The sequence below is a fragment of the Falco rusticolus genome, chromosome W, assembly GCF_015220075.1.
Source record: "Falco rusticolus isolate bFalRus1 chromosome W, bFalRus1.pri, whole genome shotgun sequence".
NCBI classification, from domain to species: domain Eukaryota; kingdom Metazoa; phylum Chordata; class Aves; order Falconiformes; family Falconidae; genus Falco; species Falco rusticolus.
This window is the reverse complement of record NC_051209.1, coordinates 13,849,994-13,866,134: the sequence shown is the minus strand read 5'-3', so window position 1 is coordinate 13,866,134 and position 16,141 is coordinate 13,849,994. Positions and strand designations below refer to the sequence as shown.

Sequence of the window (16,141 nt, the reverse complement as noted above, 5' to 3'; positions counted from 1 at the left end):
AAAACATCAGTGTGTTATCAGCATTATTCTCATACTAAAACCAAAACAGAAGCATTGTACCAGCTACTAAGAGAATTCACTCTATCCCAGCTGAAATGAGGACATATTTAAATAACGATCATATATTAAGGCTGTTCCTGCTATAGAGTAAACTCTAATTTGTTATGGATTTTTTAGCATTATCCAAAGCAAATATAATTTATTCTTCTATGAATACATAAAAACTACAGGTGTGCATTTATAATATTATTTTCAAAATAATACAAAAAACTCTTGCCATTCCTCCTCCTGTTGCTTTGTTCAGAGATGTAGTCTCTTTGGAAGGAAGTGCATGATGAGAAGAGCAAAGGGTGCAGGATTTTAGTCTCCTGAGGGCAACAGAACCCAGAATAAAAAAGAATAGGGGCTGGGAAAACAGAGGGATGGAAAAAGAACCTATTGGAAAATCTCTTGAGGAACTAATAAATACATGTCAATGACATAGATACAAAATGTTTAATAGATGTGGAGAGTATCAAAGAAGATTCTTCTCAAAATCAGACAGGTGCCAGCTTCTTCATTTCCAGCAAAGCAATGGCATTAAAAGACTGTAATTGTATATACATGTCTTACAGAGAGACTGTAGCAGAGCAGGATTTCTGGGTTCTTATTTTTATGTGAGTTCACAAAATAACTTTGAGAAAGTCACTGACAGCCAAATTCAAAAAAGCAACAAAAATGCCAGGAAACTATATTTATGCATGTACATGTACACAAAACATCCACAAAAATCTACATCAGATTTCTGCTGAAAAAATTTTATCTAAAAGTTCTGCTACTGCATTTCCCATAGCTACTGCTATTTCTGTACTAATGAAAATCTTGAAACTTACCTTGCACCTGCCTGTGATGCACAGGTGAAGCATCTCCTGAGTGACTTCATGAGATAGGAATCTTCTGAGGATGCTTGACATGCACTAGCCCTGTCATGAAGCACAACAGTCCCAAAGACTTTCTCACAGAAACATGTCCAGAGGTTGTGTCAGCATTACTGCCAACATTTTACATAATATCATACTTGTAGATAAGACACTTGCTCATGAAGTGGGAGATGCAGGTTCATTGCCAGTCTCTTCCTGAGATCATTCCCATATCTCCCAAGAGTGCATCCACCACCAGCTCAAGGTGAAGCTCAATCTGGAGAACTGTCTGTTATGCCTGCTGAAGGCATATTTCTGTATTGGGAAGGAAGCAAGATTCATTGAGAAAGGATAATTTGCAACCTTAATATGTACTCCTTTTAAAGAGGAAGTCCTGCGTACTTGCCCCAGGGGCTGCCTACACATTTTGCATTTGTAATTGAGTAACATACATAAATAGTGCTTGAAGCAGGGGCCAGAATCCAGGTTGCCTCCCCTTCTTCTTCCCCCAGTAGGTAAGTGCCTCCATCCTTAAGCTATGAAATCATGTTTAACCCCCTGTTTAAATCAAGATTACAAAGCTCACATCTCTTTCTACACTGAATCATAGTTACAACAGGAGAGGCTTTACTTTTTTCTTCCCTCTCTTCTAGGCTTTTACATGGGGAACTTCCTGGGAAGTGGAAATGCAAACTTAATTCTCTCAGTCTAAAGAAAGTGCTGAATCTGTTTTTTCTACTTCCTCTTTTTTTCTGTGTTTTTTGTTTTGGTTTTGTTTTGTTTTGCTTTCTTTCTTAATGCACAGTTGAGCTGGTTTTGACTGGGACAGAGTTATTTTTTTCCATATTAGCTTGTATGGGATACCCAACATGGGGCTCAAAGGGTTGAGATAATGACAGATCCGACTAGAGTGTATTAAAACAAATTTGTGATAAATATTCATTGTACTGGTTTAATAATCACTGGCCACAATGTTGATTTCTTTGCTCTTTAAGTTGCTGTCCATGATCTCAGGGTTGTGTTATGTATTTTACTTGCAGTATGTGTTCCCTGTTGCACTGTTTATTGTCCTTGGGACCTGGGCTAAAGTTATCATTGTGTTGTACTTTACTGGTTTATGATATGATAGACTTGCTGGTCATGAAACTAATCTGGTCTGTGTACTCAGCATTTCTGTCACCTCTATACTCTGGGAGTCATCGAATGGGAACTATTAATAATTACACCTTTTGCCTTTTCTCCTTGGAGAACCAATCTACTGAGGAGACATTCTTCCACATCTTGCCCTTCCCTTCCAGATTAATTACAGTAGCATTCGAGAACTTTGAAAATTTTGAATATCCTTGGGATATTGAAACCAGCATGATCCTATTGCTAGGAATGCTGAGTGTGTTCCAGGTCTTGTTTAAGATTAAACAACTGTTTAAGAATACCACCCAGAGGTCTGCCCTGAAGTCGGATAGTTATGAGTGTCAGGGTATGTGGGATAGTATGTGCAAGTGCCTAGGACAGTGGACACCTCCAGTGTTTTGGAACTTCACCCCTGAACAAGTGCAGAATCCAGAAAAACTAGGAAAGTATTTGGGAAAAGTATGCTGTCACCCTGGCAATTCCAGAGAGGCACAAATTACTGCAACATGCTGGGGCCTGGCCCATGCCTACTGAACCCAGTTCAACATGATTCTGTATACTCAAGGGGAAGAGAAGGTCTCTGGATCTGACAGCAAAGCAAGAGACACTGCAGCTACTCCAACATCAGCAACAGGCACTGCAGGTGAACCAGAGAACCAACCTGTGCTGGTATCAGTCAACCCTATACACAAGAAGAAATAGACACAGAAGTCAGCTCATTTAGTAAAGGAGGATGAAGCAGGGCCATCACAGGAACAGGAGGAAGAGGCAAAACAAGAGGTAACCACTTGATCTCTCTCCCTGAATAAGCTACAGGATATGCAAAAGGATTTCACTTGTCATCCAGGTGAGCACATTATCACCTGGCTACTTCGATGCTGGGATAATGGGGCTAATAGTTTGGAATTAGAGGATAGGGAAACCAAACAGCTGGGATCACTTTCTAGGGAAGGGGGCATTGACAAGGCAATTGGAAGAGGGACACAAGTCCTCAGCATCTGAAGACAACTCTTGTCAAGCATGAAGGAAAGGTATCCCTTCAAGGAGGATATTACATGCCACCCAGGCAAGTGGACTGCAATACAGAGAGGTATCTGTACCTGAGGGAATTAGCTGTGAAAGAGATGATTTATTATTACGTGCAGTTACCCACAGAACCTAATGAAGTCCATTGCACAGGACACATGTAGCGGAAATTTGTACAGAGTGCACCATTGTTGTATGTCAACTCATTGGCAGTAATGAGCTAGAGAGACAAAGTGGCACCGACAGTGAATGAAGTATGAGAATACAAAGATAACATCTCTTCCTCCCTCATCTTGTCTGTGGAGTGACTCAACAAGGATAGATCCTGCTCCCCACCTGTATGGACCCACATCTCAGCTATTAACAGTAAGCATCCTTTTGCTCAAAAGGGGGGATATAGGAGGTACACACCACAGAGTACCATGCAGTTTTACCTGCGGTAGCATGGACAAGACATGAGGAAGTGGGATGGAAAACCTACCTCAAACCTGGAGGCACAGGTTCGTGAATTGCAAGGAAAGACAATAACAAATAGGGCTTTTTTTTCAGGAAGGCTGCTACTCCACTCTCCAGTGGGCAGTTTCCCAGAAAGAATGGAAGGGATTATCTTACTCCTGATTCTAGGGAAGTGAATTATAATCTGTTATTACAAAAAAGTAAGTGGAGAATCCTATAACCAGTCCTAGAGGGGCCCTGCCTCCAGCCAGGTGGAGGACAGGGATAACCGGGTTTACTGGACTGTGTACATCTGATGACCTGGCACATCAGACCCACAGGAATATAAAGCTCTAGTGGATACAGGTGCACAGTGTACCCTAATGCCATCAAGGTATGAAGGGGCAGAACCCATTAGTATTTCTGGAGTGACAGGAGGATCCCAACAGCTAACTGTATTGGAGCCTGAAATAAGCCTGACTGGGAATGAGTGGCAAAAACATCCCATTGTGACTGGCCCAGAAGCTCCATGTATCCTTGGCATAGACTATCTTAGGAGAGGGTCTTTCAAGGATCTGAAAGGATATTGGTGGGGTTTTGGTATAGCTGCCCTGGAAACAGAGGAAATCAAGCAGCTGTCTACTTTGCCCGGTCTCTCAGAGGACCCTTCTGCTGTGGGGTTACTGAAGGTCAAAGAACAACAGGTGCTGATTGCTGCCACAACAGTGCACCAGCAGCAATATAGCGCCAATAGATTCCCTGCTTCCCATCCATAAACTGATTCGTTGATTAGAGAGCCAAGGAGTGATCAGCAGAACCCGCTCACCCTTTAATAGCCCCATATGTCCAGAACAAAAGTCTAATGGAGAGTGGAGACTAACAGTGGACTATCGTGGCCTGAATGAAGTCATGCTGCCATTGAGTGCTGCCGTACCAGACATGCTAGAACTTCAATATGAACTGGAGTCACAGGCAGCCAAGTGGTATGCCACTACTGATAGTGCAAATGTGTTTTTTTCGATCCCTTTGGCTGTGGAGTGCAGGCCACAGTTTGCCTTCACTTGGAGGGGTGTCCAATACACCTGGAATTGACTGCCTCAGGGGCGGAAACACAGCCCTGCCATCTGCCATGGACTGATCCAGGCTGCACTAGAACAGGGTGGAGCTCCAGAACATCTGCAATACATTGATGATATCATCACATGGGGCAATAGAGCAGAAGTTTTTGAGAAAGGGGAGAAAATTATCCAAATTTTCCTGAAAGCCGGTTATGCCATAAAACAAAATAGGGTCAAGGGGTCCACATGGGAGAACTAGTTTTTGGGAATAAAATGGCAAGATGGACGTCATGAAATCCCAATGGATGTGATCAATAAAATAACAGCTATGTCTCCACCAACTAATAAAAAAGAAACTCAGGCTTTCTTAGGTGTTGTCGGATTTTGGAGAAAGAATATTCCAAACTACAGTCTGATTGCAAGCCCTCTTTATCATGTGATCCGAAAGAAGAATGGTTTTAAATGGGGCCCAGAGCAACAACAAGCCTTTGAACAAATCAAACGGGAGATAGTTCAAGCAGTAGCCCTTGGGCCAGTTCAGACTGGGCAAGATGTAAAGAATGTGCTCTACACCGCAGCTGGGGAGAATGCCCCTACCTGGATCCTCTGGCAGAAAGCACCAGGGGAAACTCAAGGACAACATTTGGGTTTTTGGAGCCAGGGATATAGAGGATCAGAGGCCCGCTATACTCCAACTGAAAAAGAGATAATGGCAGCTTATGAAGGGGTTTGAGCTGCTTCGGAAGTGATTGGTACTGAAGCACAGCTTCTCCTGGCGCCCCGGTTACCAGTGCTGGGCTAGATGTTCAAAGGGAAGGTCTCTTCTACACACCACGCAACTGATGCTACATGGAGTAAGTGGATTGCACTGATTACACAACAAGCTCGGATAGGAAATCCCAATCATCCAGGAATTTTTGAAATTATTATGGATTGGCCAGAAGATGAAGATTTTGGGATGTCACCAGAGGAAGAGGTGACATGTGCTGAAGAAGCCCCTTTGTATAATGAACTGCCAGAACATGAGAAGCAATATGCCTTGTTTACTGATGGGTCCTGTCGTATTGTAGGAAAGCATCAGAGGTGGCATGCGGCTGTATGGAGTCCCCTGCGACAAGTTGCAGAAACTGCTGAAGGACAAGGTGAATCGAGCCAGTTTGCAGAGGTGACAGCTATCCAGCTGGCTTTAGATGTTGCTGAACGAGAAAGATGGCTGATACCTTACCTCTATACTGACTCATGGATGGTGGGAAATGCTCTATGGGGGTGGTTACGGCAATGGAAGCAAAGCAATTGGCAATGCAGAGGTAAACCCATCTGGGCTGCTGAATTATGGCAAGATATCGCTGCTCAGTTGGAGAACCTGGTCGTGAAGGTATGTCACATAGATGCTCAAGTACCCAAGAGTCGGGACACTGGGGAACATTTAATCAACCATCAGGTGGATTAAACAGCCCAGATTGATGTGGCTTAAGTAGATTTGGAATGGCAACATAGAAGTGAATTATTTATAGCTCGATGGACCCATGACACCTCAGGTCATCAAGGAAGAGATGCAACATATAGATAGGCTTTTGATTAAGGCGTGGACTTGACCATGGACACTGTTACATAGGTAATCCATGAATGTGAAACACGTGCTACAATTAAGCGAGAAAAGCACTTAAAGCCTCTGTGGTATGGAGGATGATATCTAAATATAAATATGGGGAGGCCTTGCAGATTGATTATATCAAACTGCCACAAACCTGCTGTCCTGTTTTCAGCTGGGATAGAGTTAATTTTCTTCTTAGTAGCTGGTGCAGTGCTGTGCTTTAGATTTGGTGTGAGAACAATGTTGATAGCACACTGATGGTTTTGGTTGTATCTGGGTGGTGTTTTTACTAAGTCAAGGACTTTTCAGTTTCATGGGCCCTGCCAGCAAGAGGGCTGGAGGGGCACGGGAAGTTGGGAGGGAGCACGGCCAGGACAAGTGAGCTGAACTGGCCAGGAGAGTATTCCATACCATGTGACGTCATGCTGAGTATATAAACTGGGGGAAGAAGAAGGAAGGGGGGACATCTGGCATTATGGCATTTGTCTTCCCAAGTAACTGTTATGCGTGATGGAGCCCTGCTTTCCTGGGGATGGCTGAACACCTGCCTGCCCATGGGAAGCAGTGAATGAATTCCTTGCTTTGCTTTGCTTGCATGCCTGGCTTTTGTTTTACCTATTGAATTGTTCTTATCTGAACCCCTGACTTTTGCATTCCTTTCTGATTGTCCTTCCCATCCCACTGGGTGAGGGGGGGAGTGAGCAAGCAGCTGCGTGGTGCTTCCTTGCTGTCCGGAGTTAAACCACGACACCCGCCAAAACAAGTGCCATGTGCTTTTTTGGGAGAAGAGCATAACCCACATAGCATTTTGGTCCTTGATGTGCTTATAGCTGTTAACTTCCCTCAGTTCACTGTATTAGTATCCATTCTTAAAAGTGCATCCAGTCTGAATATTGGTGCATCAAAAAGAATTTCTGAATTAACCTTCCTTTTGGGGGCAAATAATTCCAAGTGATAATGTATTCTTTGATGGTTTGGGGTTTTGTTTGGGCTTTTTTTTGGTGTTTTGTGCTAATTGCTACACATCATGCATTTAGGCAACTAGGACATGATTTGCTTTTTCTATCGGTCATCTAAGATGGTGATACAACTTCAACCCCAGTAACATGGATCTGAAGCTTAGCAAAAATTCAAATGCATGTTCAAAACCTCCTAAAAATATGAAAATTAAGTATGTCCAAGAAATTACAGACTTTTTATTTAGAGGATAGGGAGGGAAACAAAAATACCAAATCTCTTCTCCTCTACCACTGTACTAGGTTTTAAAATTAAATAATAACCAATGAACTGGAGACATTGCTCCTGTCTGAAAAAAAAGGGGTTCTTGAATCAATGTCAGCTGAAAGCCTTGGCTTTAACCAGTGTGTTTTGCTGTTACATCATGCACAAGCCTCCTTTCCCATAACCACCAGTATGTATTCTCTGCACCAGAGGGCCAGAACCCTTTAGAACCAAAACCTGAGGACTGCTTCTAGGGAAAACTCCATTTTTTATTTTTTCACTCATTATTTATTTAGAAATACACATTATAACTTTTTATATACATTGCACATTTACATGGTAGAAAAGTACAAAACTATATATCTAAATTAATTTATATTTAACTCACCATGTTTGAAAATATAAAATTACATCAGAAAAAAAGAATTATGAAAAGCAAGAAGCTTGAACTGATAAAGCTTTGATATAACTTTTAGTAACACACTGATTGGGAAAATAAAACTTTGAAAGTGGTACTGCAAGACCATCTTAAAGGAAACACCTGACAAAACATTTACACAGGTTACAAAAAAACCCCAACAACCACACAATAAAAATAAAATAAACCCTTTATTCTTATTACAGTTATCCCTGTAGCTATTAACAACCATCATAATCTGGTTTCTTTGAGCCTGGAATGTCTATAGTACAGTATATATGAACAGCACGTTGAGATTGCTTCAGTACACGATGTGATCAAAAGTAGAGAAAAGTGAAGTGGGAGAAGTTTCCTTAAAGATTACCTCACTGCACCCTGGGGAAGTACATTTAAGTCAGTTACAACACCTTTTGGTCAGTCAAGATTCCTTGTAAACAAAACCCAGAGGGATCTTTTTTGCACCCCTGCAATCAGAAAATCCAATAAATAAACTTAACAGAAACTGACATGCAAGTTTGTTAAAATGGAAGAGAGTTAACATCGGTGAAACAAAGAAATGAGATCATGTGGGTAAGCTCTAAGGAATGGACCTTTATAGTTTTCAAGAAAAAAGAAAAGCTTAGTTTTACAAGCAAAAGACCTCACAATAAATAACACTGCTCTTCCCCTAAACGAATAATTTTATTCAAAAAAACAAGGTGTACAGTCAACCAGACATTTTATGTATAAATTATAAAACATGACACAGTATAAATAAATGCCTACCAGATTCAACTATATGTATACTTTTTTCTCCCCAAAATAAATAAGCATACACATTTACAGTATGGACATTGATTTTGCGCCCAATGGCTGTTCCAATAGTGACAGAGGTTTTACCACTCTAGAATGGAAGATATAGGAAAGCTGTAGTCCTGGTCTTCATCTTCCTCTTCTTCCTCTGGGTCTTCATTAATGGCTAGATGGGGGAATACAGGGGAGCTGTTGTTTAAATAAGGACAACAACAGCTCAGAAGCAGCTCAGTGCATGTTTTCAAAGCCCTCTGAATAGCCATAATACAGCGTTGCATTTTATGCGACTTGTAGTGAGATGCTCTTTGGTATCTGCTGTTATGCAATAAGGGTTTTTATACATAATCTATGAAGTCATAACTGCAGAAAGTTCTGAAGAATCAATGGCTCAGGTTTTATTGGCAGATTCCTGAAATCAAATAAAAAGTGCTCTTGTGTTCTAGGTTTAACTCCTTTGTGTCCTTCATTCAGAGTTAGTAGAGGCAACTGTGCTAAACCAGATGCCCATGTGCTACCATTAAGCTTGTTCTTTTGGACACAGTTAGAGTTTATCCGGTTGCTAATAAAGCAATCAGCAAAGCACACAAGAGCAGAAAAATTAGGAAAAAAATCTCTAGAATTACACTCCTAGGGCAACCCTTTTCTGACAAAATGACTTGTCCTCAGAATAGCCCCAAAATCCCAACTTAAAAGCCAGCTGGTTGTTGGAGATCTATTGCATCTGATCAGTAACCAGTGTGTGCATGATAGATACATACTTATATGGCACCTGTACCGTATCTCAAATCTCTAAATCAATCTTATGTTTAAAGGTATGTCTTCATTACCTAGGGATTGCCTTCAGAGTTAAAAATCTCACTTACAGTTGCAAGATCCAGAGTGCTTTACTTCTAGAAGCACACCCATGTAACAGGCTGCCTTTTTCATGGCACACTCGCTTGGATAAGTTGTGTTATCACTGGCACAGACTGCCTCATCTGACTTGCTTTCAGGGCATGGCTCATCACAGAGGGCACACCGACCTCTGCCAATCTTAAAATCCCACAAGCATTTCTTCCCAGCACTGCACTGAATGTCTTCACAGGATTTGGCTTCTAAAAATGTACACAGGATACTAGAGGTAAGGGAAAAGAAAAGCAACAAACAACCCCAAACTCCCTTTCCCCCAATGAATTGTGTGAATAGACAAAACTCAGATGCAGTAGATGTGATGATACTTGCTGATTTTACTAAAGCAATTAGTCCCTTGGACACCATTGCCTGTCTATATGTGGGGGAGGAAAGACAGCTGTGCCAGCAGAGCCTGGCCCTGGGAATACAGAATTACATTTGCCAATTGTACATGACCTTCCTGCTCTGTTTGATGTCAGTGGAAATTCCACTCCCCAAATTAGCAGCAAGTGCAGAATTTGCCAACACATTCAGCATTTCTAAATAAATTATTTTTAAACTAACCCACATAAAGTAGTTGTCTGCAAGACTGGAAAGGGAATTTACCTCAACCTATGCCAACTAAAAGCAGCCTGGGACTCCCCTGAATCCCCCCAGTAGTTTTGGGGAGCAGAGGCTGCCCTGAAGGTGCTTTCTTGGTAACATGCTTCACTATCACTCATTTCTGGAAATCACGATACAAAATGTCAGGATGCACAGAGATTATTTTCCTATCTTCACCCACAAACTGCCTCCAAACTCTGCAATATTTTTAAAGAGAAAAAAATTATCAGATGTTTCCAATTGAGTTAATGCAAGCTTTGCCAAGACCACTTGAAGACAATTGTTTCCAGGAATCCAGATCCACTGAATATTGAGACCTTGTTACGCTGAAACCATGTCATCATCTATTTAATGGTGGGTACTTCCCCTTGGATACTAATGTCTGCAAGAGAAGCAGGATCAGGCCCTCTACTCCCTCACCCCTTTTGCAATCTTTTCTGAGGCAAAGCTCACCCTGGCTCTCCTTTTCCTGGAGGGGAGCACAAATCCAGGCTAGTGGAAGTTTGTCCTCCTCCCCAATGCTCATTACATCCATACAATTCCACACACAATATTCTGAAACAGCTGATCAAGGAAGCTCCCCCCACACTTACCCCTCTGACCAAGATACCTACTGATGCATTTTCCTTCATAGGCTAATCCAATGGATCTGCCCAGTAGGCAGGTAGCTTTCCTCAGGTGGCAGGCGCTGGAGTAAGTTATGCCATCATTCCCGCAGAGATACTGTTCAGGGGAGGTGGACTCTGGGCAAATTCGATTACATGTCACGCAGTAGGCATTATTAGTTTGATCAACCACACATGTGGAGCTTCCTGGGCATAAAACATCCCTACAGGTCTCTGAAATAAAGACAGAAACACACAATGGTTAATAGGAGATCCCAGAGCTCCAGCAAGGAGTGAATGGGTGACACAATGAAACAAATGATTGGATAAAAGCTTTCAGCAGCTCTCCTCATTTAAGGGCCACTGGAGGAAACCTTCCCATCTCAGGGTAGCTGGTAGGACACAAGTGCTGCTAGACTATGGGGAACTCTCAATCCAGCCATGTCCTTGCTTGTTGAGTGTGGTTTGGTTACTGTCTCCCAGCATTTGGAATGTCACTCTGGTTCCTGTGGGGAAGTATGTCCAACAGCTCCTCCTCCCTTCACTCACACACCCTTTGGCATTTGAGGGAGATTGGATTAGATTTGCAAACCTACTTTTGCATTTGCCCTGATACTGGACTTCAAGTTCGGGCTGTTCTTTACATCTGGCTTTGAGAAGGGCACACTCGTTCCTGTAGGTTTTCCCATCTAAGCCACACACGGGGCCCTTCCAAGTGATATTAGAGCAATCCGGAGCACAAACACACCGAGGTTTGTTCTTCTTGTTCATTTTACATTTCTTCCCGGGTCCACAGTCCACGTTCTCACACGTTTCTGGTGGAAGGAAAGAGGCACCACTTTAGCACCGAGTGTGCAGAACAGAACTGGTGTCAAAACTGCTTAAAGAAAGACACTGCAGCATGACCCCTGGGCATAAAGAGAAAAGACCTTTCCCCCTCCTCCAGGAAACACCACTCGAAGGAAATTTCCCCCGCCAGTGGGAAAGGAGGTCGCTCCCTTCCTCCCCGCAATGTGCATGGTGGCCGAGAAGAAATGGGGGTCCCCTCACTGATCCCGGGGCTGCTACGAGATGCCCCTCAAAGCCCCACCGAGGAAGGATGCAGGAGGACCCCTCTGCCCCCCTCTAGCTCCTTCCCCACTCCTCCTCCCTCAGCCCAGTCCCTGTCTGAACCGCTCCTCAGCAAGAAACAGCTCACCAGCATCCCTCTCACCTTTGCACGGGATGCAGTTTGGGGCTCCCCCATTAAAAATCATCCACTTAAAAAGCGTATTGTCGTTGACGTCCTCTTCCGTCCACGAAGTTGTCAGGCGGCCGGTCTTGCAGCACTCCTCCTTGCTGAGGTCGGTTTTGTAGAGGACCTGGCAGCGGCCGTCTCGCGCCTGCCGGAGCCAGCAGTTCCCAGCTGCGGGGGGAGGGGGGAGGGGGAGACGACACCCAGCCGGATCAGCGGCAGCCAGACACCAGTGACCCAGACACAACACGTGCGCCGTGCAATGACTTTTACTAGACTGTTTACTTTTATTTGTCCCATTTCATAACCCGCAGTTACTCCAGCCCATTTGGGAACGCAGTTAAAAAAAAAATCCCAAACAACTAAACCCAAAGCCCCCCAAAAAAAAACAGAAAGAAAGAAAACACCCGATCAAAACAGGACGAGGAGGTTTTCGGAGGTATTTATTCCATATGTAGAGCAGAAAGAGCACTGCCAGCACATAACAAAGGCTTGGAAAGGATGTGCGTTTAAAAGGGAATAAAAAGAAACTCGCGCTTACAAATTCCTTCCTCCTCCCCCTGCCCTCTCCTCCTCACTGAGGCTGCACAGCAGCATTGTTTTAGTGCCGCACAGTATCAGTCCCAACCCATTTTGCAATCTGCACGAATTGGGAACATTTGCTGTTAGCGAAGTCTTTTGAAATCTCCACATTTTGCTGCTTCTATTAACAAATGTCATTCCTTTACTAATATGTTAGCAGAGCTCAAAAAAAAAAAAAAGTGATTAAAGTGCACAAAATACAAGGGCACATAGAGTAGGAGGTCGCTACAGAGTTTTAAAATCGATCAAGCTGGAAAAGTTATAGTTGCCGTCTCTCCTAAAAGCATTTCAGAGGAAAGTACACTGTCCTTTAAACCGGATAGACTGAGGTTGTTTGGGGTTTTTTTGCCTTTTTTTTTTTTTTTTTTTTAACTAGTATCCCTGTTATTTGTGGAGTCAAGCCAAGAACATTAGTCCAAGCAACCCCTTCCTCCCTTTTTAGCTGGATAGTTCTGGTTGGGATGAGTCTCTCGTGAATAACCAATGTAGCTTCTCCAGCAACTCAATACCAATTGATTCTGGTGCTAATCCAGCCAGGGCTTGATCCTTACTCCGATAGGAATGTACTGCAGTGAGGGGTCAGGATCGGCCAGCCAAGATGTCGCTGGGCACGGGGGAAGATTGCCCCCCTCCTTAGAAATAAGTGAACAAACGCCCTTAAAAAAAAATAATTGCATCTTACAGTTAGCTACATTAGCTTAACTTATGCTCTAACTCTGGGGGGAGGGAATGAAAAAAAAAAAAAAAAAGAAAAAACAATGATAGAACAAGCAATGGTAAGACATCCAGGTTGTGGTTGGAACATCGTCAGGATAAGGGAAAAAAGCCCCAAACCTAAAAATCAATATTTCCTTGTGTCAAAAGAGGGCTCTTAAGAGTTGTCAATATCAGATTCGAGTTTGGTTTTTTCCCATGGAAAAAAACACCCAACTTATTTAAGCACATTCTTCAATGCAGGAGAGTTTACAACACAGTAATATTTATTCACAAAAAAAAAAAAAGGGGTGGGGTGGAAATCCCAATATTAAAGGAATGTTTGGAAAATGACCACTTATTGGTTTCTAAAGATGCCAGTTGTAATTGTGGGGCTCCCCATCATCACCTCTCCTTCCTTCGGTCAGGCAGGTGAGATAATCTGAGATAAAATACCAACAGACTTTGAGCACTCGTTCGGGAGCCGAGACTGGGAAAGTTCCCTCGCAATGCTGCTCTTCATTCATGCTGCATAATAACAATAAATAACAAGAAACATCCTCATCTGTCCTCTGTGCCTATGCAGAACAGTGCAAAGATCCGATCAAAAAGGAATCTAAATGACACCTCTGTACCTCGGTACAGAGCAATCCCATGCCCACATTAACTTCTGTCCTGTTGGACCTTGAAGAGAAGCGTTTAACACTGCAAGCAAACTAAACCGTGCCCGAAAGACAGAACAATAGTAATAATAAAGAAAAATATCTGCGAATAAACAGTCTGGTCTTACCCCGCACTGTGTGATCTTCCATGAAGTGGCACAGAAACATCAGGAGTAAGAGCATGCCCGGGTGGATTCTCTGATTTAACATCCTCAGTATAGCAGGGAGTGAGAGAGACACAGAAACAGCGTGAGGGGGAGTAGGGAGAGGGAGCGAGCACTAGCCAGCCTCCTTATGATCGCTCTATTGAATGAACGTCAGGCTGTGAATGCAGTCTCTCTTTAAATCTATACGGGTGTTTTAGCTGTCTGCGGTGGGCGGTCTCCTAATGTGTGTGTGTGTCTGCTCGGGGGTGGGGAGATTTAAAAAGTTCAGTGTGAATCAGGTGACATTTTCCACCTTCTGGAAACCCTCTCCAATTATCTGTTCTAAGTGCACGCACTCACAGGCGCGCACTCGCGCAGCCCCACGCCAGCCCTGCGCGGCGGAGACGCCGGAGCTATTGGTGCAGCAGCGGGAAGCAGCCGCAAAACGCGGCGGCCGCAGAGCTGGCCGCGCCCGCGCAAGCTGGGAAGCGCGCGGCGGGCTGCGACTGCGCCGCGAGGCCAGGCTATTCGCGGGGGTCGCCGCCGCGCGAGGGGTGCCCCTGTACCCCTACGGCGCGGGCGAGTGCGCGGAGGTGCGGAGGCTGCTGGGGCGCGGAGCTGCGTCTGCCCGCCCAGGGTCGGCTCCGCGGCCGCGGGGTGCTGCCGTCCCCGCGAGAAGTCGCTGCTAATAATAAATCCCACTCCTCGCGCGTCCGATGGGCAGGAGGCGGCTGGAGCGCACACAGCTCACTCGGCCCAAAAAAACTCCAAACCCCAACCGACCAACCCCAAACAAACAAAGAACCAAATAAAAGTTTAATACCTAGGGCTGTGTCCAAGTGACAGCCTTTTCACTGGGAGCCCGGGAGGATGAGATGGGACTGGGGGCGACGTAGGCGGTCTTTCAGAAATAGAAAAGATTGCAACATCGATAATGAACTTCTAGAGTACTAGTTTATTAAGCACAGTCTGGCATTATTCTCCCCTTAGAAAAGTTGGCGGTGTCTTTTTTGGCACTGGTAAATGAAACTGAGTAGGTGATATTTCCTTTTATACAAAACAATTTCCTTAAACGAAAATTGTATTCTTTATTGAAAAGCTGCCTTTTAAACTTAGATTCTTTCGCTTTTTTGAGCCACCAAAGCAGAACAGACTGCGAAGTATGCAGACAGGAATGCCCGGACAGTGCCGTGTCAGGGACCGGTGCGCCGCGGCCGCTTGCGCCTTCCGCCCGGCCCTCTCCACACCCCTCCTCCCTGCTCCCGCCCTCCGGCTACTCCTCCTGCCCACCTCCTCCCCACAACTGCAAATAACTTAGTGATAACAGATATTTTTCCACCAACTGCAGGAGATAGTGTTAATCTTTTAATAAAAGATCCCATTACAATGGGTTCTGTCTGGACAGACTATAATAGATCCAGAAATACAGCCGTGATAATATTAGAAGACAGTTGTTTGGGTGCCTCAGACCGGGCCCTGGTCCTGCTTTGAAAGTGGGCATGAACCACAATGTCCCTCGGTACCACCTGCGGTCACACGCATTAAGGAGCAGACTGGTAAATTATTGACCTCGCTGCATTTGTTTTGTTTTGTTATTATTATGATCATCGTCCTGAGCAGCGCCCGGGCATTTTGAGCACTTCAGAAGCTCCGAGACTCCACATCCGTTTTAATCTTTTCCCAAATGGATGTCTTCCCTTGCCTCTCCCTCCGCGCTCGACAGAGCAGCATTAATGCAGGGTTGCTTAGTGCCCTCTATAGGCAATTAATAGCAAAACGCAAATAAAGGGACGGTTTCAAAAGCTGCCCCTCCTCCTGGAGGGGACGTATCCTAGGTGCAAGGTGCTCCCAGGGGCCGGTTCCCTCTCACCCTCCCCCCGGACACCAATCAGCTAGGAGGCGTGGGGGAGCCCCTGCCGGCTATGGGGGCAGCGAGCTCGTCTCGGCCTGGCCCGTCGCGGGACGCGTAGGAAACGGCGTGGACATCCTCCGAAGCATGGGGGTCAGAGACCTGGATGCTCTGACTGCTCCTCTCCCGTGTCCCCCTCTGACTCTCCCCGCGGGGCTCCCGACCACGGCCGTGTGCAGCGTCGCACCACCGCCTCACACCTCCTGAAGCAGCTTGCCTTCATCCGGGGACAGCGCCGGGGC

At 44.6% G+C, this 16,141-nt stretch overlaps 1 protein-coding gene across 2 annotated transcripts; it reads right to left on the bottom strand.

Annotated features, from left to right (window-relative positions):
- Nucleotides 1-7,677: 7,677 nt before the first annotated feature.
- On the bottom strand, nucleotides 7,678-14,194 carry LOC119140629 (follistatin-like). 2 transcript variants are annotated; one of them, XM_037372123.1, is made up of 6 exons: nucleotides 13,973-14,194; nucleotides 11,887-12,078; nucleotides 11,270-11,488; nucleotides 10,683-10,907; nucleotides 9,438-9,668; nucleotides 7,678-8,983 (listed from the first exon to the last, which is right to left on the bottom strand). In XM_037372123.1, coding segments are annotated over exons 1-6 (951 nt in total). In that variant the 5' UTR covers nucleotides 14,055-14,194; the 3' UTR covers nucleotides 7,678-8,981. The 2 variants fall into 2 exon arrangements, with proteins under 2 accessions (XP_037228020.1, XP_037228019.1); XM_037372122.1 differs by having other exon boundaries at nucleotides 7,678-8,740.
- Between the last annotated feature and the right edge of the window lie 1,947 nt (nucleotides 14,195-16,141).